The sequence below is a fragment of the Carassius gibelio genome, chromosome A8 (assembly GCF_023724105.1).
Source record: "Carassius gibelio isolate Cgi1373 ecotype wild population from Czech Republic chromosome A8, carGib1.2-hapl.c, whole genome shotgun sequence".
In the NCBI taxonomy this organism is placed as follows: Eukaryota; Metazoa; Chordata; class Actinopteri; order Cypriniformes; family Cyprinidae; genus Carassius; species Carassius gibelio.
This window is the reverse complement of record NC_068378.1, coordinates 6,360,669-6,385,706: the sequence shown is the minus strand read 5'-3', so window position 1 is coordinate 6,385,706 and position 25,038 is coordinate 6,360,669. Positions and strand designations below refer to the sequence as shown.

At 36.9% G+C, this 25,038-nt stretch overlaps 1 protein-coding gene across 1 annotated transcript in view; it reads right to left on the bottom strand.

Moving 5' to 3' along the window:
* The window catches only part of LOC128018252 (protein dispatched homolog 3), a 54,082-nt gene that overhangs the window by 13,304 nt on the left and 15,740 nt on the right, over nucleotides 1-25,038 (bottom strand). Inside the window, exons 2-14 of the mRNA XM_052603645.1 lie at nucleotides 19,664-20,656; nucleotides 17,400-17,619; nucleotides 15,540-15,676; nucleotides 12,104-12,238; nucleotides 11,867-12,027; nucleotides 9,941-10,080; nucleotides 7,741-7,829; nucleotides 7,347-7,511; nucleotides 5,201-5,362; nucleotides 4,047-4,178; nucleotides 2,381-2,517; nucleotides 891-1,064; nucleotides 583-709 (exon numbers count right to left, since the gene is read on the bottom strand). Coding sequence (XP_052459605.1) covers nucleotides 583-709; nucleotides 891-1,064; nucleotides 2,381-2,517; nucleotides 4,047-4,178; nucleotides 5,201-5,362; nucleotides 7,347-7,511; nucleotides 7,741-7,829; nucleotides 9,941-10,080; nucleotides 11,867-12,027; nucleotides 12,104-12,238; nucleotides 15,540-15,676; nucleotides 17,400-17,619; nucleotides 19,664-20,648 — 2,764 coding nt within the window. The 5' untranslated portion in view covers nucleotides 20,649-20,656. The remainder of the gene's footprint in view (nucleotides 1-582; nucleotides 710-890; nucleotides 1,065-2,380; nucleotides 2,518-4,046; nucleotides 4,179-5,200; nucleotides 5,363-7,346; nucleotides 7,512-7,740; nucleotides 7,830-9,940; nucleotides 10,081-11,866; nucleotides 12,028-12,103; nucleotides 12,239-15,539; nucleotides 15,677-17,399; nucleotides 17,620-19,663; nucleotides 20,657-25,038) is intronic.

Here is a 25,038-nt window from a genome sequence, read left to right as displayed (position 1 = left end):
AAAAGTTTAGAGTATGTAAGTTCATAAATTCATAAATTCATTATACATTCATTTGCAATTTATCCTGAAATATTGATGTTTCCCAGCTATCCATTGCCCACACAACATAAACAGATCTCTACAGGTAAACTTCAGTTGTAGATACTTTTAAGTCACTCACAAGATCACTCATGTGTAGACCCTCATGAAAAAGAAGTGCACATAAGCAGACAAAAAAAAAAGTACAAAAATAGCATACATACAAAAAAAAGTACATTAAAAGAATATACTTAAGTGTGAACTTAATGTCGTGTTTAGACACGTCATTGCACAATCAAAAGTACATATAATTCAATTTAAGTTTCCTAATTGTAATTACAATTTATTAGATTTAAAATATATTAACCCCCCCCCCCCCCCATATAAAAAGTCTATGGCTACCAGCAAATGTTTTGTTACCAAAATTCTTCAAAATAACTTTTTTTTGTTCAGCAGAAGAAAGAAACGCACACAGGTTTGGAACAATTTGATGACATCATTTTTGGATGGACTATCTCTTTAAATTATACTCAACTTCAAATACGTTAAAACCCATGCCTGTACCTGCAGGTAGCGGGGCGTAGAAGCTGCCCTGAGTGGGTCCATCAGGTCCAGAGCTGAACACACACCCTGGCGGCCCCTCACACACACGACTAGGATACGGGCTGATCGTGTGCTGGGCAAAATAGAGCTTCCTGTCCATAATATAGACAATTACCAGATTATTATCATCCCAGCTCATTTTCAGACACTTTGATATGCTGAAATGGAGCACTAAGTCACAAAGGGTTAAACGTTGCACGGTGGAGGAACAATAAAAAAGATGTCAATCCATTGTGGATCATCAGTGAACATGACATGTTTTTGCACACTCGCCTGCTGTGCCGCTGCTCCACCGACGCCACGTAGAAGTCAAACTCTGATCTCCAGCGCCGGCCGGAGTCACACGAGTGCAGAGTCAGCATCCAGCGAGGGCGCGGGTGATACGCGTGAGACACACACACGCTCACCCGCGTGCTGAAGTTGCTATGGGGACTGCTGTAGGCCTGTTACCGTGACAACACATCGATCAGTGTTTGTCAGCTCAGATGGAATGGGATGTCAGGGCAATTGACGCATGCTGAGGTGATACCAACACTGCCACAGACAGGATGATGGAATTCTGAGGGCTCGCTATAGATTCTGTACACTGGAAGCTTTGTTTTTCACTGAAGCATTAGCTAACGGGCGATAATGGCTTTTGTCTGTGTACAGAAGGTATTTAAGCGATGTGAAAAACATATTTTCTGGCCGTAATTATGTTTTCAAGAAAATAGCTTATCACAGCTGTCTCTCGACATGACTGTTTGTGCTCATACAGGCCATTGTTTCTTTTCTTTGCTTATTGGAGAATATTCAACTGCTAGCTGTGTGTGTGTGTGTGTGTGTGTGTGTGTGTGTGTGTGTGTGTATGTTCGCCAGGGTTAGGAAAAACAAAGAATTAGCTTCTTTTATTTTTTATTAATAAGTGTAAATCCAAATTGAATTGACCACGGCTCACAGCATGTTGAATTGTAATGATTGCAAGAGTAATTTACTGAAGTGCAGTTCAAAGACATTCAAAGGTTACACACAGAGAATTCATTAGTTCAACACTAGTCAAAATATTATTTATAAACATTATTTTCATTACTTATTCACTCTATATGTAAATTTTGTTATTTTTTTTTCAACAGAGCAGACATTTCAACACGGTCTAAATATTTAATAAAATCACAAACACATTTTGTTTTTCCAAACAGCCCCACAAAATATTCACAAAATTATTTTCATATTAAAATTATATATATATATATAAAAAAAAAAAAATCAGAATCTTAGTTTATAATGTAAATAAGAGTATCCTGGGAAATTAATAAAAACTATGAATATTCTATGAAGAAAAAACTTGTTGCAAAATGTTGCCTTGAAATTAAACAAATTAAAGTGGAATAGAAAAAAATTATATTAGAAATGTCAAAAGCACATAAAAATTAACAAAACTAAAATGAAATTGAATATATAGAAATATTAATACATAGTGTAATAGTATATAAATATACTAAAACAACACTGCTATGATGTTTAAATTCATAGTGAAAAATCAGCAATATACATTATAGCCATAACTGAATTTCTTTGAATATCAGTGCTCTCTAAATAAATAAATAAATAAAATAAAATTCCATGTCTTATTTGTCTTCTTAATTCAAATTCAACTCAAATTTCGGAAAACATAACTAGCACTTAAAAGGCATTCTCAATTGATTTGAACTGATGGCACACAGTCTTGGCGTTTATGTGTGTGTTCAGGTACTGTGTGAATATGCGTGGCCATACAAACCTGAAAGAAGGGCACATCCCCGTGTGCAGACGATGATGCCTGCCACGGTGCAGGTACGCTGGCACTTAGTGAATAACGGTATACAGGGACAACAGAGCCCATGTCCAGTTTAAACACATAGATAGTAAGGAGACCACCTGCAGAGATTCACAGAAACAGTGGTTTTATACATCAGTGCCTCAGACCTTTACAATATTACTGTATCTTCTTTTTTAAAATTAAATCAAATAGATGAAAAAAAAAAAAATTTGAAATTGCATGTCAGTGAATGGTCAGTAATCAGTAATGGGATGCCTTTGTTCACATTTTGTGATTTCACAGGAGCAGAGTTCAGGAGTATGTGTGAGAGCTGTGTGTTTCACATAAAATAGTGATGATTTATATGAATATGTTGCCTATAATAGGGTCCTATCATTTCTTTTTACAGCTGGTGAGGGGAGGATTCAGAGTGAAATATTCTCAGTTAGCTCCTGCAGTCCCTCTTCAGTTTCACTGCAGTTTACTGTGGGAATTAAGCCAGGATTTTAGTTAACTGCACTTTGCAATTGTTAAGCAGATGGTTTTTAAATATACTGTCAAACTTAAACCAGATTCCAACAGGATTATCATGGTTTCTAGCAGGTTATTAGCTATGAGAACTATAGAAAAGCTGTAGTACAGTAGCTAAATAATGACACTTTTTTCTTCTGTAGAGCTGCTTTCATACCTGAATCAAACTGGTTTATAGTTGAGGGACACTGCACTGTTATTGAACTGAACCGAATCAACATCTTCTGTGTTAAGATCTTGTTTCATAATTTGATAGACTTTATAACTGTGGATAAATAGAGACAATATATAATTTCCATAGCAATGACTTTTTACTTTCGGTGCTTTTTGTCTGCTTTTTGTTGCACAGCTGTTGAACTTTCTGTGACAGCATCTTAGCTTCTAGCATCCAGACACAATATCAAAACTGATATGGCTGATAATATATAAACAGAGCTGGGTAGAAACTGATTACATGTAATCTGGATTACAAAATCAGACTGTAATATCTGGATGTGTAATTAGTTTAAATTCCATTTTAAAATGCTCATAATCAGATTACAGTTACTTCTTTATAGATTACATGATTGCTTATTATTCACACAATGGCATCAACCATTCATAATTTGATAAATAAGATTTAGATTTAGATTTTCACCAACTCACAAAATTCATCTAAAAGTAATGCAAAATAAGTCAGAATACATTACTTAATATGTGTAATCCAACTATAAACTATAATTGTATAATCTTTGATGGAGTAAATCTGTAAGTATTCTACCCAGCACTGCATATAAATAGTTTGGATCATTCAGATTTCATCTGTGCTTTTGATTCTTAAAAAAGATGCATTTATTTGATCAAAAATACATTAAAACAATCATGTTATGGACTATTATTATGTAATGCTATCTATGTAACATATGTTAAACGTTTTCTATTTGAAAACATCTGAATATTGCATCTTCCGTGATCATTCAGAAAGTGACAGATAGGAAGTTTACCAGCCTGACAACCTTCCACTGCTATGACCTTGTTTTCCAGCAGGGACTGGATTGCATCAGAGACTGATTAAGCTTTGAGAAAACGGTGTCAGTGTTTTTCCACCCTTTCCTCCCTGCAGAGCAGAGAAACAAACCTGTGAGTGTCTGCGCGCTGTTGTTGGATGCTGGCTCGGTCTGGTTTGAGGGGATTGTGGGATGGTTCCCTGAGGTAGAGCTTGTGGAGTCAGCAGTGCTGTGTAGATTATGAGGTCGCTCCATAAAAACACCTGTGTGAGACACGTCAGTCTGTACAACTTTAGCTAACACTTTATTTTAAGGACCAATTCTCACTTTTAACTAGTTGCTTATTAGCATGCATATTACTAGCATGTCAGTTGATTATTAGTGCATTTATTCATTTCATTTGTTCATTAGCTGACACTTTTATCCAAAGCAACTTACACCACCCCTTAGTACTTATAAAGCAGTTATTAATGCATTATTCTGAATTTTTAGGCATGCACCATTGTAGAATAAAGATTAATATTACAGTACAATATTACTACAAGTATCTGGATGTACTGTACTATTTAAATGCCACGGTATACAATTATGGTAATCGTTTAGTATCATGGTATTTATCATAGCACTGTGCTATCACTCTTATTTAATATCATCATTGTATCATGGAAGGCCAATACTTTTTGTGAAATATTATGTATAAAGCTGTATAAAGCTGAATTTCCAGCATCATTACTGGAGTCTTTAGTGTCACATGATCCTTCAGAAATCATTCTAATATGCTGATTTGATGCTTAAGAAACATGATTATTATCAATGTTGAAAACAGTTGTGCTGCTTAATATATTTTGCGGAAACTGGGATTTTTTTTCTTCTTTTCTTTTGTGTATCTTAAATATATTTTTGTTACAGAGTCAGTCACTTTTAATCACTTCAACAGTAGTGTACAATCAAATAGTTTTGAAAAGGTTTTCAGTCTGGTGTCAAACACTTATACAGTTTTTTATATATATGGTGACACTAGACATTATATTATACTATTATTTCACTTATCCCTCATGTAATGGCTTATTGTTGAAAGTTGCCTGACAACCAAATATTGGCATTCCTCAAAAGCAAATTTTTCGTCTCATTGCTTGCTGCCTTCATCTACTGTATGTTTCCCTATAAGCAGAAAATCTGTGAGCTAATTAAATAAGGCAGTGCAAATGAGTCAAGCAATTGTTTTCAATGAGCCACTAGTGTATACCCTCAAGCAGCACCCATCTGTGATATTCAGAAGACCCACCCGAGCACATATGGCAGGCGATGCCCTGGGCGCTCAGGTTGCTGCGCAGGTCCAGCAGTCTCTGTAAGTTGGTGTCTCTGTGGAAGAGCACAGGCGCGTGACTGGCCGGCCGCAGGAGACAACAGCACCACACCGAGCCCAGCAGAACCAGAGCATACACACCTGAAACACAAGACAGGACTGCTTATATACATTCAGAAAGACCAGTCACTAGTCAGCTGGCTACAATTACACAGAAAACTGAATGGCCACACAGCATTTGACCACCGGATTTACAAAAAAAAAAAAAAAATTTTAAGAATTGGTTTCCCAACATCTCAACACTGCATCAACTGCTGATGAACACATGAATTAATTCAAACACATCTTCTCGCCCAACATCACTCTACTGGATGAATGGGCAACAATTCCGACAGAAACACTCCTAAATCATGTGGAGAAACTTCCCAGAAGAGTGTAAGCTGTTATAGTTGCAAAGATGGGACCAATTCCATATTAATGTCTATATATGTACAATGCAATGCCATGCCATTAAAGTCCCTGTTGGTGTGATGGTCAGGTGTCCCAATACTTTTGTCCATATAGTGTACAGATCAATGAGACCTATGATCAATCAGTTCCAAAAAGTAATACAAAACCCTTGCTGTTTGGGAAAGAAGACACGTTAATAAAAAAGGCTGAATCCAGTGTTTGGTGATGATGACACAGCATATAATGAGATTTACAAGCAATTTTTAAAAGGCAGGTCATTTTTGCACAGCACAAGAGTTAACCTTGTTAACTTGTTCATCCTGCTACATTATTCATGACTGTACTGTTTCCGTCTCTACATCTATACTTATAGCACCATTGCCTCAACACTGCTCAGACTGCTCAACTACTAAGAGAAAATAACAGCCTGGGAGAAACCTGGCTCTAATTTAGCTTATTGACATGCATACAGCTGTATAAATATGCATGTACAGTAAACAATAGGCGTTTGTGGAAATGTCTTGCAACGCTCTACCATGCTAAAACAAGCTTAATTGCATTGTTGCAGGCACCTAAGGGATGTGGTTCAAAGCTCCTTTGATTAGACTGTGAATAGACTGACCTTGAGACTAAGAAACTAAATACAGAGAGACTGAAACAAAACAGCCAGGAAATGTTCATTTTACTCATGCATACATTGTGTGTACATTAGCAGAAAAAAAAAACAAATCTGACTTGCATGAGTTCACTATTGTACTCTTTTTTTTCCAGATAATTATTTATCCATACCTTTGTGAAAATGATTTTGTCAACAATTTTTAGTTCTTATGATGTTATAAAGGTATTTTTTAAAAATGAATTGCAGTGCAATTATTTAAACACAATCATGATTAGGTTAAATGATAAATTCTGGTAATTTGGTAAGGTACTCATATACTATTATTTTATTTATTAATATTATAAATAATAATGTATCCATTTTAATTCGATTTTATTTTTATATTTTCATTTTATTATTCTATATTATTATTATTATTATTATTGTTGTTGTTGTTGTTATTTGGTTACCAAGGCAACATTTCGAAGTTTCATGTTTTAAAGTTTTTCATCTAGCATTTATATTTTATTTCATCTCAACTTTAGTTTAATTACCAAATAAATATATATATATATATATTTAATAGTGTAATAATATACATTTTTAATAGCTTTAATCTTAGTTCTTGTTTTTTTTTACTGGTCGCATTATTTTTTCATAGTATGTATAGAATATCTGGATACGGAATGTTGGTAGTTTGTTCCAAACAAATCTTTAGACTGTGAGGAGAATTACACATTACAATACGCTATGTACTGTATACTGCATACCACTTACTTATTACTATAAAATACCAAGCAACTCATTATAGGAGTTATTTCATATAAACATGTCAAACAATAGAACACAATACTGTTGACGTGACCTCATCACGTTGTATTTTTAATTCAATGTGTGCTGTCCAGATATTTTGCACTCATTTTGTGTGAAAATGTCTCCACACTTGGCAGTCTTATCATTGTCTGCAGCTGAGAGAAAATGAATAAAAATGTTTAACTTATGTGAGCATTATGAATGCACATCCTATATTTTGAGAAAAACCTCTAAACACTCCTAATCATGACAAGCATTGCTCACCTATAATGGTTTTCCGTTTCTCCACCACTGGCTCTGCCACCCAGTGTCTCAGAAGCCTCTGAAGGTGCGCGCTGACCACCCCTACACTGCCCTCAGAGGACACCGTCAAAGGAGCTTCGGCTGAGAGCGACAGCAGCGCCGCATCCGATTCAGACTGGTACTCACCTGCACAGAAATCAACAATACAAGGAGTGACTCAGAAGCCAGATGTGATGATCTGAGATAATGCACCAAGGTTTTCATTTTCAAATCAACATGAAATCAAAACAGATCCTATTTACTTCCTTGGTTCATAGCCATGGCCTTATCATTCCAAATGTTCCAATATTCCAAACTGTCCTTGTAAACTTTTACCAAAATGAAACAGCTTTCATGGTGATGACATCATCATTACCTGGTTCCATTTCTACCGTTATTAGAGCAACATCATCATCATCTGAGAGGGGACTGGGACTGGCGGACAGTTTAGTTAGAGTGCTCCACCTGTTAGGGTTAAAGGGATCATTCAGACAGAAATGCATGTAAATGTCATTGTAAATGAATGGAAAGGAGTGACCAGTGGCCAATCCATTCAAAAGATTGAACTCAAAATAAGGATTCACGAGTCATATCTAGGGTTGGGTATCGATTGGGTTTTATTCGATACCGGTGCCATTTTGATACTTTTAAAACGGTACCGGTGCCTAAATGGTGCCTGAACGGATACTTATATTAAAAAGCATTCACACACTCCTTGGATGCTCTCATTTCCCAAGCTTCCCTTACTCTAAGGCTAATACATGTATTTCATGATCTGGGTCGTTGTTTAATACAAAACCACACATAAAGTTTCTACTGTGTCTCTGTCACTCGCTCTGATATTTAGTTATGAGTGCTGTCTGTCACAGTCTTAAATCAGTCGATACAGTGATGGTCATTCTTTATGAAGAAGCACCAATGTCGTTTGTAAAGTACAGTCTTAGGCACATTAGTATTTTCACCCCCCAAAAAAAGGGTTTTAAGCCAGAAAAACTCCCTCGTGACCTTTTGTAAACTGTATTTATGACAAAGAACTGCACAGATACAGATAATTCTAACAACCTATTGATAATCACACACCTTGTGTCCTCCGTTTCTGTTTGAGTCCGCTCGAGGCCTGCGGATTGAAGATCGCGCTGAAAGACGGGGAGGAGACAGATCTGACGCTGTTTTCATATGAAATTTAAGCAGACTGACTCGGAGGCGATCGTGAATTTGTCTACAGTTTATGGAGCTAAATGCTATAGTCATTAAAAAATTACATTCCGGGGAACCAGGACAAACATCTCAATCGATCGCACAGGCATTTAAGAGGCACCGAAATGAAGCACTGAAATCTGCATCCTTATTCGGTTTGGTGCATACCGGTTCCATAGGTATATTTCCATATTCCATATTGGCAGTGTTGGGCAAGCTACTTGGAAAATGTAGTGAGCTAAGCTACCAGTTACTCTACAGTAAACCAAGCTACTGAGAAATGTAGTTAAACTAGTAGCTTCGCTGCTTGTAGCGACGCTACTGCCCAACACTGCATATTGTCCCCCGGTTTCGGTACCCAACTCTAGTCATATCTGGACTGTTTTTATGACACAATTATGGTCCTTTTGCAATACTTTTGAATCTTGAGAAGTCCCATCTGCGTTCAGTGTAATTGCATCAAATTGCATTTGAAGGGCACGATGTTTCATGACAGAATTTGTATATGTAAAAAAAAGTTCCATCACCATTTACTCACTTTCATGTCATTCAAAACCTGTATGACTTGACCTAATGTCTTCATTGGAGCACAAAAAAGATGTTTTGAAGACTGTGCTCTTCACTCTTTTCTGTGTCGTTACAATGAGGGGACTGAAGCATTCAAGCATTAAAGCAATGCAAAACAACCATAAAAGTGGTCCATCTGACTTCTGCAATAGCTTTAGCTGAGAAACAGACCATTTTAACAGGTAACACTTTAAGGAACAAAGTGGAAAAAAGTGACCACATACTACTTTGGAACAACATGACGACATTAATGATGACAGAATTAGTATTTCTTGGCAAACTATTATTTTAAATGGATAGTTTGCCCAAAAATTACTTTTCTTCTTCTGTGAAACACAAACATATCAACACAATCTCAAAATCAACAATTCATACACAATGGCAATTCATAACTCTTTTACATTTTATCTTATTGGTGGCTAGTTTGTCTGAATTTCAACAATCTCATTTGCATTTGCTTATCCCCCACTTATTCACACTTACCCTTTCTCAAAAAAAATAACCTTTCATATGATTCACATCGTATAAATTAATATGAAATTGACACATTTTAAAATAACTGCATTTTCCCATGAAAGCAGGTTGAGATATTTTGAAAAATGTTGGTAACCAAACAGTTTTGGTGGCTATTAACTTCTATTGTATGAAAAGAAAAAACTTTTTCAAAATATCTTCTTTTGTATCCACAGAACAAATTAAGTTTTTCAGCTACTATCCATTTAATGAATTAACAATATGACAGAAAAAGAAAGAAAGAACATGCACATTTCTCAAAAAAAAAAAAACATTTTGGAAGAAATAACACAATCTACCATTTGGGACAGGTGTTGGCACGGTCAGCTCCACACTGACTCCAGATGCAAAGGGCAGCAGGCATGAGAATGGACACCCAAAGCCAGCAGCAGCTCACAATGAGAGACATGAACAGACCGAAGTCATGAACCGCTGGGATCTAATGATGCATACAAAACAGATAAAGGTCACACGTCAGGTGTTGTCAGAATTTTTTCACTCCTTTGCATGTTTTAAAATAAATTTACAGGCGGGATTCTCATTACGCCATTATACGCTGCTGAATAAACATGAGTCGGTGACAGAAACATAAAAGCCCCATGGGTACAAAAAACAAACGTGAATAAAATAAGACCCCTCTTTAAAAATAAAGCAATGTTTGGCTGTCTACTCTACATGTTCTTGCGGCGTATTTCATCATTTTGTGCTCATGGTGTTTATTTTTTGATTGATGTTAGATCCTGAGCTTCAAAGTAGGAGTTCACATACAAATCCTCAAGTTCAATTAGAACTTTATCTCGTTTTACCACAGCACTTAAAGCTTTATTGACAGGCAAATTACAGAATCTACCGGGCACAGGTCATGGATGAAAGCAGAAGTTTTATAGAGTAAAATTGACCATCCTAGCAAAAATCATCAGGGAGATTGATGTAATGACCATGAGCACACTGACATATGCATATGTAGTATTTAGTAAACAACAAAGTGAATTACTGTATTTTTCGGACTATAAGTTGCACCTGAGTATAAGTCGCATCAGTCCAAAAATACGTCATGATGAGGAAAAAAACATATATAAGTCGCACTGGACTATAAGTCGCATTTATTTAGAACCAAGCACCAAGAGAAAACATTACCGTCTACAGCCGCGAGAGGGCGCTCTATGTTCTCAGTGTAGACTACAGCAGCAGCAAAGAGCGCCCTCTCGCGGCTGTAGACGGTAATGTTTTCTCTTGGTTCATGTCTCTTAGTTCATTTCTCTCGGTTCATGTCAAATTAATTTAGATAAATAAGTCGCACCTGACTATAAGTCACAGGACCAGCCAAACTATGAAAGAAAGTGCGACTTATAGCGCGGAAAATACGGTACATTATCATCAGTGTTGATAATGTCACAGCTCTCCCATGGAATTGGGCTACTTTTACAATGCTGCCCCAGGATGTTCTTTTAGCCTGCAAGTTGAAACGAAATCCCCGCCCCCCTGGAATTCGACTGTGACTGAAGTTGAGGTTTTGACACCCTGGAGCACACATTTTGATACCCACTTTCCCCAGAAGACGGCTGAGCTAGTTTTGAGCGCCAATTAAGCTGTTTTTTGTCACGCAGACCTGGCAGCCCTGATTAATATGTTGAGGTTAGCCAATCATAACAGAGCTAATTTACTTTACACTTACTGGACTGAAGCAGCTTAGGTTTACTTGATTATCCATACATCCATTATCCAAAAATCTTACTGATTTACATTAAAGGTTACCAGAATTTATACTTTTGATACCAGAAACTTCAGCTAATTGTATATTTTACTAATTTTAGGCCTCTGAATAAAATTAAGGTGTCATTTCCCTCTCGATTTTGAGCTCCATATTCTGTATGATCCATAAAACATAAAACCCTGATGTATGCTGGGTATTTTACACTTAATATTAAGTTTTTTTATTTATTTATTTATTTTATTCAAGGTTCAATTCACTGTTCCACTGTTCTGACTAAAATTGAATGTGAAGCTTTACAGGTACAGCAGCAAAACCAGCCTGTAGAAAACAATTCAGAAACTTAAATCCTTGACTAGCATTGTAAGTGAGCTTAACTAAATCCTCCCTAAGTGTAAATTTAGCCCTAGTATTTCACTTAAAACGCACCCTTCCAAATGGTCAAAATGTTAGCACAACTGTTTTGAGGATTGATTTTCTGGACATATTTATTCTTCTGCTTGGCCGACTGCACCTGTGAGAAGGTGTTTGCAGCATATGCAGCTGCTGTTGTGAAGGACGTGAGGAACGTGGCTCGGCCTGCTGTCTTTATTGTGTAAATCATACGCTGCATTGAAGAGGTCAGGTGGGTTGACTGTCTGAACGTACTGATGAACACAAACACGTCATCCACACCTGGGAGGAAAGAAAGAGGAAGATCAAACTGATGTTCATTTGCAAGGCTCATAGGTTGATGTTTTATTATTCTCACCAATGCCTATGATGACGAAAGCTGCCACTCCATTGAGAATGCCCAGATATTTGACTCCAAACACCACATGATACAAGAAGAGCGCCACGAGACAGCTCAGACCAATACTGGCCAAGCCGAAGAACGTCTGAAACACTGCAGAGAAATGAAATGGATCCTGTATGAAGCATAATGTCAAATCAATGTCAGACTTTCAGTGCTGGATAAACTATTATAAGAGTGTAACTTACTGCAGTTCCATAAATGTGCATGCAGTCATTAAACATTATTTATCAAGAACTGAAATAATTTAGATATCAACTTTTTAGATATCAAAGTATAACTTGCTTTTATTAGTACTAAATTAACACTATATACAGTGGGTAAAGAAAAGAATCACCTCCCTTTAAAAATAATCCGATTTTGTTGCTTTGCAGCCTGAAATGAAGACGGACACAGATATATGCAGTATATATGTTTTAAGATATAACTTATTCCTGTGATCAGAGCTGAATTGTCTTCAGTGTCACATGATCCTTCAGAAATCATTCTAATTCAACAGCATTTATTTGAAAGTATTAACTTTCTGTGACAATATAAAAGTCTTTACTGTCACTTTCGATTCATTTAATGTGTCTTTGCTGAATAAAAGTAAATCTTAATGACTTCAAACATTTCAATGATGTGATTTTAAACTAATAATTTGACAAAATATTTTGCTTTAGATGCTGCACAGGAACTCTCTTTTGAACACGTTTATTTAATTAATCGTCCAAATTGAACGATTCACTAAAATGAATGACTGTGCACACAATAAACTGCAAGCAAACGTAGCATTACAACAATAGCCTTTTTATAAAACCACATTATTTTGATGGCTGAGCTATAGTCATGGTATTTAAAAATGTAAGTTTGCATCAGTATTTCAAGCTAATTGCTCCAACACGGAGTTCACCAAGGATTTACTGAAATATGTCACCATTACAAACTGCAGTTTTCAATTTACCATTAGCCAAGATATTTTTGACCTGCATGCTTTACAGCACAAGTAGATGTTTTCTGTTTTCAAGCTTTTATCCCTGAATTAACTGAATGTGCTGGGGTGAACAGAGAGTGCTAACGGTTTCGTAACAAACGTTTACAAATTGGTGCACAAGCTGAGGGGAACGACGGAGTTTCGAGAGCTCTCTAATGTTTCTTTAATAATGCAGCGCATTGCAAATGCATCTGACGTAAATGAATTATAAAGGTTCAGGAAAGGTTATGTGATACACAGATAAAGCACTGAGGTCAAGTTACGTAATGTGAAAAAGCATTATTGAGCTTTTCCTAAAAATGTCAAATGGAAAAGTGGTGCTCCACAGGAATGTTCTGACAAAGATAGTATAATGACATGAATATACCAAGAAAAGCAGCCGTGGAGCTGAGAGACTGCCAGATCAATAAGATTGTCTTGATGAATCGCACAACAACCAAAGTCACAGTTCGTGCACCTTCAAGTCTGCTTCATCAACAAGTCTTGCTTTTATTAGAAAATACATGTTTACTGCTGTGAATAATTAAGTCATACGGCACAAAGTTGTAAGCTCCTGCTGCTGCATGTGGGGTGAGTTTGTGCAGGTTCAAGACATCAGTCAGATTTCATTTCAGAAATCATTTTTCAGCTTATCTGTTGACACATATGTTGTTACAAAGCATACCGAGGCCTTTCTGTAGACGAGAAAATGAAATCCCGTCGCAATTTTAATGAAAAACAAGTCATGGAAACAACGTTAAAACTTAAATCATATCTGCTATGATACTTTAACAAACCAAAATTCATGTATTGACCAGTCAATATCCATCTGATCTTTGAAATTAAATTAAATCAGCATTTTTTTTTATTTTGATAAATAGGTAACACTTTGCAATACAATCTGTTAACACTATTAACACATTTGATCATGAATTAACCATTCTGACAGCATGTATTAATGTATATTAATGTTAATTTATCAATGTAATATTTAGTTTTTTCAGAAATGCATTAGCTTTTGTTAATTAATACGACTTGAAATTAACCAAGAGAAAATAAATAGTCTATGAAGCAGTATTGTCAACTGTAAGTTCATGATAAATAAAATACATTAGAAATATTACAAATGAAAAAAAATGGCAACACTTTATTTTAAGGACCATTTCTCATTATTAACTGATTGCTTATTATCATGCATATATATTATAGCATGCTGGCTGTTTATTAGTACTTATACAGCAGATATTAGTGCATGAGTCTTTGTGACCATATTTTAGATCCCTGAATCTTAAACTTTACAATTACCTCACTAACTATTATCAGCAATCTACTATCAGCAAATTAGGAGATTATTGAGGCAAAAAATCATAGTTAATAGTTAGTTACTAGTGAGGATTGGACGTTTAAAATAAAATGTGACCTAAAAAGAAAACATTTTTTAATCTTAGTTATTAATCCATGTTATTTTCAACATTAACGCATATATTATTTAAATAAACTGTTATGCAAAATTATCTGTTTATATTATTGAATGGACTTTTTTTAACTAAGCTTGATGAAGATTAATACATACTGTAGCAAATAAATTGCTCACTGCTAGTTAACTGTAGTTAACACAATAACTAACGTTAACTAATGGGACCTCCTTCGCCGTGCACTTGCTTAAATAGCACACATTACACAAACCATGCATCTGATTGTAATAAATTACAATAAATTTGAAAGCGATCAATTAAAATGGATGATTATAATAAATGAAAATATCATGATAACATACAAGCAGCATAAAGGACTGTTTTTATACACTATATGAAAACACTCAGTCAAAAAACAGATAATGGCTTGGCAAAATTACCAGAATATAAGTGTACAGACATTTCCTTTAACCCTTAAATGCAATCCAATGCAATTTGTAATTCAAAATATGGGTAAAACACATCTGAAAAATCAATATAAATATTCATTCATATTAAAACAACACATTAAGCCTTGTATTATGGAGTGTACAGCGAAAATAACTCAAAGAAGCTTAAAAGCCTTGCACATTCAAGCTAAAAATGTCTGTGCCAGCTCTTACATTAAAAATAAGGTCGATAAATGTAACTCGCAGAAAGGCTCACTGAAAAATACCCCCCCCCCCCTCGCCACCACTGCACAGACTGACAGCAATCGCAGACAAACACTAAATGCAATGAATATCAGTGCTCAGTCAATCAAAACAATGAATTCCCTGCAACACGTTTCTCTGTTGCCTGCTAAATGTAACCAACATAGAGTTAATCAACTAATAACTTGAAAGAATTGAAATAGAATTTTAAATATACTTATATATTGAACATTTGCATCTTTACTTTGTATTGACTGCACAACAAAAGCCTTAACTCACTGTAAAGCATGGTGTCTGCGGGTTTATTTGATTGGAAGGCTTGGTCGGTGTCTTACCAGAAAATGAAGTGAGAACGTACACAAGGACAGTAATGCATCCCCCACTGAACAACGCCAGCAACATGTCACTGTGGAAGGTCTTCCGCACCTCATCATCAAATAACTCCGTACCCCCGTACAACACCTTCACTTTACTGAAGAGAGAGAATAAAAAAGGGATGAGACAGAAGGATAGTCGAGATGGGTTATGGTTGACTTCAGTCAATGTTTTACAAAAGGAGGACCGGATGAGGGGGATTAGAGAGAGAAAATGGGCACACATTAGTGTTTGGAAAAGATTATCTTAATTACATCGGGGGGCTCTTAAAGGAGTTATTACAGTATCAGAGAAACAATGAGGGTCTATTCTGAGACAGGCCACTAGATCATCTCTAGGCCTCCTACCACTGTCATGCTGGCAGTAATGACTGTCATTTGAAGAGCATCTGCTGAAATTCACTGTCTTGACAGCTGTAAGTATATTAGGGGTGTTTTGCAGATGTAATAAAGCTTTGAGTCATTGTCTCTGATTCATGGCTGGTTTTGTTTGGTTTCAAAGTCTGTGATCGTCCTTCTGGGGCTTCATTTGCAAAGATGACTGCAGCCTGACTTTTGTTATTGACACTAAGGAATACTTAGTGACTTAATAGACTCCCATTGTGTGTTTAATCATTTATATATAACTCGTTAGTTTTGTGTTATTAAAGTGAACAGTATCCCCAGCTGCTGCACAGAAGAGCAGGAGGACGGAGCCGTGATTCATCACTATTGTGCCATTGAGATTGTCCTCATAAGTTCATGGCGCCGTTATAGATGTCAAATTTATGAAAGCAAATTCTGCCTTATGACAATTCTCACACACACTTTAATTTTAATTTACAGTCAATCACTTTTAGAATAAAAATGACATCTTATTGAATAGAGGTGAGCACTGAAAGCAGTTCATTCATTTTGCACAACTGATTGCAATTGGAAAACATTTTCCATGGCAGGGAAGGTCCATGTTTAAAAAATGTTTTTTATTATTTACTTTGTGTGCGTGTGTGCGTGTGTGTGTGTGTGTGTGTGTGTGTGTGTGTGTGTGTGTGTGTGTTCTGAACTGCATGAATGCATTTTCCAAAGAAAAACAGACAAATGGGTTACCAGTCAAACCAAACTGTAGCCCTAATTGCAATTAAAATTGTATTTTTTTATTATTATTATTTAATACATTTGTTGTATTTCCATAAAAATAATTAAATGTTCTATATACAATAAAGTAACCTGAGAAACAAAACTGCAAAAGTTATACTTGGTTTAAGGTTTAAACAAGACAAAGGATATTCAAAATACTGTATTTCTCTGAAAACATGTCCCAATGTCTTGTAATCGTATCTTTAAGGATGTTTAGAAATGTTTATAAATAAAAAAACAAAAAGTATTTTTAGCAGTCTAATATCTCACTTACCAACTTGGCAATTTTCAAGTGGAAATTATATGCAGGTAAGGATATGCATAAGAAAAAAGACAAGTTACATGAATTGGAGAAGACAGGGTGGGAATAAAGCTTCCACCAACTAGGACCTAAATAAATTTTGCATATTTTTATTCTTTATGGTCTATATTCTAATCTTCAGCGACTGAGTAAATTTAGAAAGATAGCTTCATTTATTAAAAATAAATAATTAACTAAATGTTTGCATCAAGGCACAATCTATGATCCAAGCACCATGTTTAATGCCCCATAATCAATCATGAATCTCCTGCTGAATTCCTGGTTTATATGTTTGTTAAACTGATTTTGCATTTCCTAAGCATGCATGGTATTAGACCAGACAAATAAACAATACGTCTTCTTGTTTAAATCATCCCAGCACCAGCTGTGATCTCAACACCCACCTGGTGGATTGTTGTGACAGGATGTCCGCATACTGCACCACAAAATCTCTGTAGAGATGTCTCTGTTCTAGAGGTCTGTCTTGGAGAGAGTAGAAGGAGGGGAGAGGAGCTCCAAAATGGATCTCACTGCGAAGAAGAGAGGACTGAAGCTTGTCTGGTGTGAGTGTCTCATCCACGTACCAGTAAAACTGCGGATGAGTGATCGCCAGGCTCAGGGCCCCTGAGAATAGAGGATACTACAATCAGTTTTATCAACAACAAAAAAATATATATCTTAATTTGGACGAAATTATGAAGAGGCACTGAACATAAAAAAAAAACACCATTTGTGGTTACTCTATCTCCACCCCTGCTCCTGAAGAGCTACCATCCTGCAGACTTCAGTTCCAACCCTGCTTCAACACACCTGTCTGTAAGCCCTTAACACCTTGATTAGCTGGTACAGGTGTGTTTGATTGAAGTTGGAGCTGAAATCTGTAGGACAGTAGGTGTTTCTCAATGTCAAGGAAGGATCCTCGGAAGCCAGTATTTCGAGGATGCTACGTCATCGACATCCTTCGAAGGACTGTTCCAATATCGAGGATCCTCGGAATTTCAACCAAGGACTGAGTCCTTCGTTCGAAGTATATCCCATACACAGGAAGGATGCATATGTGTATCCTTCGGGCTCTTCGCGCTCTCAAATCACCCACAATCCTATGTGCGCACTCGCGCAGCTTTGCTATCTTGTTCTTAAATTCAAAAATGTTGAACGTTAGCGGAGTCGGAGTGTTAACGGTTTTTATTTACGTTACCAAACATTTGTTATAACTGTAGTAAATATAAGTAAAGTTTAACGTTTAAATGCCAGTGCAAATTACTACCGTATTGATATTGTAAATTATATAAATACAAATGGTTAACTGAACCGGACCTGTCATTTAACAAATGTTAACTTGGTTGCGTCATCGGCATTTATTTTATAAATAACTAGTAAAGTTGTCCAAAGTAATTTAACGATACCATTCAAACGGACCTTTTCACTGACGTAATGACGCAATTATGTGCACTTGCTAGCCTGTTCCATTTACGTGTTCTCCAAATGCTAAAGAGGAGTCTCGCTTAGCCTCTGAAGGAAGTGACTTGGAAGGATCAGTCCTGCCAAGGAAGTATCCTTGACATTGAGAAACGCCTCGTAGCTCTCCAGGAGCAAGGTTGGAGACCCCTGCTTGATACATTATATTTGTCCAGGGGTGTCCAGTCCTGCTCCAAGTGGGCCGCTTTCCTGAAGAGTTTAACTCAAAACCTAATTGGACACATCTGGACCAGGGTCTTTAGGATCACTGGAAACTTCCAAGCCAATGTGTTGGGAGCAGTTCAGAACTAAACTCTATCAACCTTATTTTTCCTGTAAAAGTCAAGTCAAGTCAAGTCTACTTTATTGTCAGTTCTTCCACATGTACAGTACATACAGAGAATCGAAATTACGTTACTCTCAGACCCTCGGTGCATACAGATAACACTAACAGTAAAGCCTAAACATCTAGATCAAATATAAAATATAAGGTACAGCTATACAATAAGGGAATGTAAAAAAGACATATGATAAAATTAATAATAAAGTTAAATAAAGCAGTGCAAAAAAAGTGGGCACAGCCATTTGTAAATTTAATGTGTCTGGCTTCCGGTCTTCTAGCTATTGTTTTGCTGCTCGATATTGCAAACTGGTATTTTTTGCCATATTATTTTTATTTATTATCTTAATTATGAACACAACAGTTTTACCATTTACTGCACTTTGTTATTCTTCTTGTTCTTTCCCTATGGCTAATGAACCAGAGAAAATGGCTTTCTTCCACATTGGAAAATAAGGTGGATACGATATTGGCCTTCCAGAAGCAGAACTGGACACCCCTGATATATGTTAACCAGGACTAACTCTTCTGGAAAACCAGGCCATTCAAGTTTAACACGGTCAAGCTGGCATGTTTCTGATCCAAGGTGGTCTTACAGATCAGCCAGATCTTTACCAACTTGTAGTCCGACTGGTCAACCTTCTTAACCAACATGAAACAGCTAAGAACCAGCTAGAGGTACAAGCTGGTCACCAGTGAATCAAATAAAGCACACTACTGTTTTAGTGAGTTTAGCTGAGCTTATTTGCTGTAATTGAGCTTCATTATACTCAATATACAGCATTCAAAAGTATTAAAGTTAAAAATAAATAAGGATTTCTGAATTGTTTGTGGAGAGTGGGATAGTGTGCCCCCCTCCCCATGACTCACCATGTATGTCAGCTAGATCGGGACCCATTCCATCATAGTAGATCTTCCCCCTTCGCTCACTGGGAAAGAGGTAGGACAGAAGGGAGCTTGGAGGGGAGCAGAAGGAAGGTCCCAGTGGCAAGTCTCGCAATGCCTCCAATGGCTTCCAACAGAACTGCTGAAACTGAGGGTGCTGCATTAGAAGTCTCTCTACATGGTGTATGGTGTGAAGGCGTTCGGGGGTGAAGATGTTATTATCCTTGTCGCCCTGGGCCACAAACACTAGCTCGATCCTCCAGAGGGCCTGGGTCTGGAGGTAGGAGTAACCAGCAAATCTTCGCTTCCTCGTTAAGAGTGAGTCTGGTTTCCTGTGATCTTCGGTATCACTTGAATTGAGCTTTACTGCTATGTTTGGCTTGACAGAGTCTGTCTTTTCCTCTTCCATCTTGTTGTTTTTCTCATTTCCAAACTGTCTGGTGTCATTGTGTGCCTCCATCTCAGTCTGTCCCAAGATCTCTGCGGATTCTGTCACATTCATCTGTGTAGAGTAATCCTTCCCTTTTCGGTTTACCATGAGCAACAAAAGGTCCCTCAGAGCATTGGCTTCAAGGTCAAATCCCTCGGCGTCCCGCCTGTGCCTGTCCCAAGACCCTAACTGGCTTTTCAGTGCAATGGTAAGAGCGTCAAAATGTTCTGCTGATGCATGACTCCTGACCTCGAATGCGCTGTAAGAAAGGTCGATGTCTAGTGGTTCACAGTGAAGGAACATATAAGCAGAGAGGGCAAAGGGTACCAGAAATCCCACGGCCAGAACCAGCCCGCTCGCCCAGGGTTGTGTGTACACCCAGCCCAAAGCCCACCAAAACCCTTTACAGACCTGTTCCTCTCCATTTACTAGTTCTGTTTCTCCATCTCTTTCCTCTTCCTCTTCCTCCTCCTCTTGCTCCTCAAACTCACTTAGGTTCCAGGTACCTTGGAGCAACAAGGGTTCATCTTCCGAATCCATGGATGACACTACAACAAAAGACACAAAACACTTAGTGTACATTAACGCCTTTTGGCCTTCTGGGTGCTCCTGTTTGCTTCTGGACAGGTGAATACAACAATAAAGTGTACTTGATTTACTGAGCATCCTTAAGAGAGTGGCAGGTTATTCTCGGCTGGCTGCTGCTAAAACAAGGACACAGACGATAAGTCTGTCATTCTTTAAATGTAATCGTGGAAGGTTTTGGCCTCTGGGTAGTGAGTGCTGAAAAGAAATGAAGGAAACAGTGAACCGAGTCTCACAGGCCAGCGATCAGGCTGGCAGATGGTTTGGCCTTTGGTATGAGATGCTGAACCCAGAGGAAGTACGTGCATGTGTCCGATAATATGTTCTTCTCACCGAACTGTGAGGAGATTTCATAGTAGCAGAGCATTTTGAATACTAAATGGCTTTATCTGCAGAACTCTTTTTGAGGAGCATTACTATTTATTTTTATTTTATTTATTTTTTGCATTGTGAAATATTTTAATCATAATTTAGGAAATGTAAACATTCCTCCCACAATTGTCAGTATTTTACTGTGAACAAAAAAATAAAAAAAATAATCTAATTCTCATTCCTCTAAAAATAATAAATGCATTCACTAAGAATCACCTTGACACCAGGTAGTTATTGCAAAAAGTCATGGTAGTTTTGAGAAGAGATCTAGCAGCATTTGAGTACAGATGTCTTCCTGATATTTGTTATCTAATGCAGTGGACTCGAATGCTCCCCACTGTCCAACAAAAAAAGCCAACTTTGCTATAGAACATTTTTAAACTTATATACACTCACTTAAAAAGAGCCAGAGTGAACTAGTGAGAGAGCGAGAGAACAGGGACAGAGAGCCAGAGATAACATGCTATCAGCAGCTGACACACAGTTGGCAGCGTCACTGAAAATTAAATCATTCAACACGTCTAAGCCTGCCTAATTGCTGACAGAGAGAGAGACAGGAGTCCAATGTAAGACCTGCCTAATGTACAATAAAGTCAGAGGCAGCGTGGAACTGAGCTTGTACCATTTCATTTTCAACACAGATTGCCCCCAGAGCCCAGTGTGCAAGCACAAGGCAGGAAGTCATTGACTTTCAGCAGAGTGTGGAGCCCAGGGGCCGAGAGAGAGAGAGAGAGAGAGAGAGAGAGAGAGAGAAGGGAGGCAGACAGGTACGAATGTTTCATCCCTGTATCTCTGCCCCACAGAGATTCTGAAGATTTTCCTCCTGGGATCAGATGGTCTGTGGTGGATCGATGCTTGATTTAGCCATTAAATAAACCCTCCTGGAAAACTGATAAGCTGTTGAGGTAGTAATTAGCATTCTGAGATAGAAGCCACTTAAAAGTCACCTTTCAATGCACAAACACCGTAGGCTAAGCTCAGGTGTACATCTAGTGTAAGCTCTATGGGCTCGTATGAGATGAATGATTCATTTGAAATATTTGTTTGTTGTCTAAAAAGACTTTTACAGCTCATTTTCAACTAAATTTCATAGTTCACTACAAAAGTAGAATTCTGTCATCATTTACTCATCTATGTTATTCAACAAAACCACACACATCAACACTGACTGATTGATTGATTGATTGATTGATATTTGGTAGGTAGTGATGGGAAAATATGGGAAGTAATGTGAAGAGACTGAAAGAAAGCAGACCTTCTTTCCCTCTATGATGACTAAACATTTAGCTAAATGAAATATTCATCTGCGATTCATTCTGAATGTGAAATAATCTTCTGGTGATTGCAAGTCTGTCAATAACCATTTGCTTACACTCAGCTGATCAGCTTTCTATGTATGGAAAATAAGTCTTTCAATACCATCAGAAACCCACCACAAAATAAATAAAGAACTATGATGACAGGATTGAGATATAATTAAATATTCATCAGTGATATATGAGCTGTTTTACATTCATCAAAGTAAAACCATTCAAAAAGTTTTAATTGGTTTTTGTCTTCAGTTCCATTTTCAATTCAGTCATGATGACAGCATATTGTGTTTCTCCACAGGAGATGATGGTTATTTTGAGCAGGATATTTGGTTGGTGGCATCTCAAGAGGATGGGGACCAACATCTGTCTTCACAGTATGTCGAGAGCTTAACATCTGCCTCAGCAGAGGACAAATTCATTAGGCTCAGAATGAATTTTTGAAAAGAGCGAAAGAGACAGATAAAGGAAGAGACTGATTTTTGAGGTTAACAGAACAATTTCATTCGAATGTAATAACAATAACAAAAATGTAACACCAATACACACTAAATTCACGTAGTCATGCAATGTGGATGTTGTTAACAAAGAGAACAAAGTACGTACAACAATAATAATGATTAGCATTGTTTAACGTGACCTGACCGCCACACATACTCCTCAAAAATTAGATTTATTCGCGCTGAGGAGCCGTGCAAATGGACATCACACATAAAGAAGATCATTCCGCATGCAGGTTTCAAACAGAGATGGCGACAAAGGGGCAAAAGTTACAAACAGCAGTTTTAATATATTGTTCTCAAGACTTAGGCCTATGTTCTTTTATGTTTTATTTTTTCTAATCTCAGATTAAAATGGTCACATGATATGACTGCTTTTTTCAGCATAGGTGTGGACTATATTATGGGTGATTACAGGTCCTCAAAAGCTAATGATGGTCACTGTTTCCTAGTCTTTTACTGTCAAACTACAGGTTGATACTGTTACTTACAGCAATACAAAGCACTATGACCATCTACAACACAAAACACTGAGCAACTGCAATTTTTATTTTATTTTTTTGCTTTATGTATGTGCCACAAACCCTGCCCTGCTTTGAAAATCCCACTTCCTATTCCAGATCTGTCACAAAATGATTTGTGGATCTTTCCTGCCATGTAAAATGTGATTGCACCATTTTCTGAGATATATTGCTGTAGGCTGTTGAGGAAATCCTAGAGAACGAGAGTAGTCATGACTAATTCAGTGCTCTGTGATGACCTGCAATCCATTTGTTGTAACAGCCGTGATACTAAACAGCTTAAGAGACAGTGTAAGATGTTGCATTCTGACATCTCTGGTAATGAGGCCCATTATTTACATCACAGCACCATTATGCATACTTTGCACATTTGCTATATCGCTTAAATAAACATTAGTTGTCCCCAGATCAGAGTGGGGTAATGCCTCTTATGACGTCAAATACACCAATTTATCATTTACACCAAATGCACATCTCTAGTACTGACCAGAGGCAGCTTTGCACAATCCGGGTTCATGTCAATTTTCACAGTTGAGAGTCACAATCTCTTAAAGATGCATTTTGTATTTGTATCAAAAGTCATAAAGGAACTTTAGTGTAATGAAAATATTCTATGGATGTTATTTTTCATAGAACCATCAATGCCAATCAAGGGCCTTTATTTTTTAAGTGTAGAACAAAATAGGTGTCCATGAATGTGTATAAAGACATTTAATCATATGTGACCGAAGCCGATTACTTTATTCAGAAAGGCAAGGATAATGACTATTTTGTCAAATAATAGAAAAAAAAAAATATCTATAAAATCAGTCACTCCTTGTTTATACTGGATAAAAGATCCATGTGACAGCCTGTTATTTAAGATAAGCATTTCAAATTAAGAGAATGGGTGTAAACTCTATGAATGAAAATGAGCATGTTGCAGTTTCTGTATATTGTGAATTCTTTCAGAATTCAGAGCTTGTCATGAATGACATCAAATAAGATACCACATCATAAACATTTTCTTCAATTTGATATGTGTATTTAAATACATAAAACCTTCCAAGAGAAAAATACAGTGTAATGCTTTTATGTTTTACTCACTCCTGCAGACGTGTGATGTAACACCGACTCTACAACGAGTGTGTCACAACGGCTCGAGGCTGTCTATACCAGACGTGTCTTAGAAATAGATCAGGAAAATTCATTTATTAACTCGTTTCAGTTTTTATAAGTTTGTAGTCTATGACCAGCTGGAGCGTTTTCTTATTAAAGTAGTGCTGTTGATGATGGACAGCAATCTACAGTACCACTTTTTAATTTATGCGCAAGGCTTATTTGCTATGTGTAAACTATGAAATTAACAAAATTACATTGACTGTATACTGTTATTTTCTTGTATTTTAGACAAACTTCCACTTGAGGCCTCATCACAGAAAGTGTAGGGGGAAACACAACACAAACACAGGTAACGCATGTTAAGTAATCAGATTAATTTCTTTAAGTATCTAGTAATGCGTTACTTTTTAATTTTTAACACAGAAATAAAGAAAATATCTGAATTACTTTCAGGAGTAAATTCAGAGTTTTTGTGTTTGCTGTGTGAACATGATGATTACTGTAGTTCTACACTAAATGTGAACATGCATTTGCTCATCTC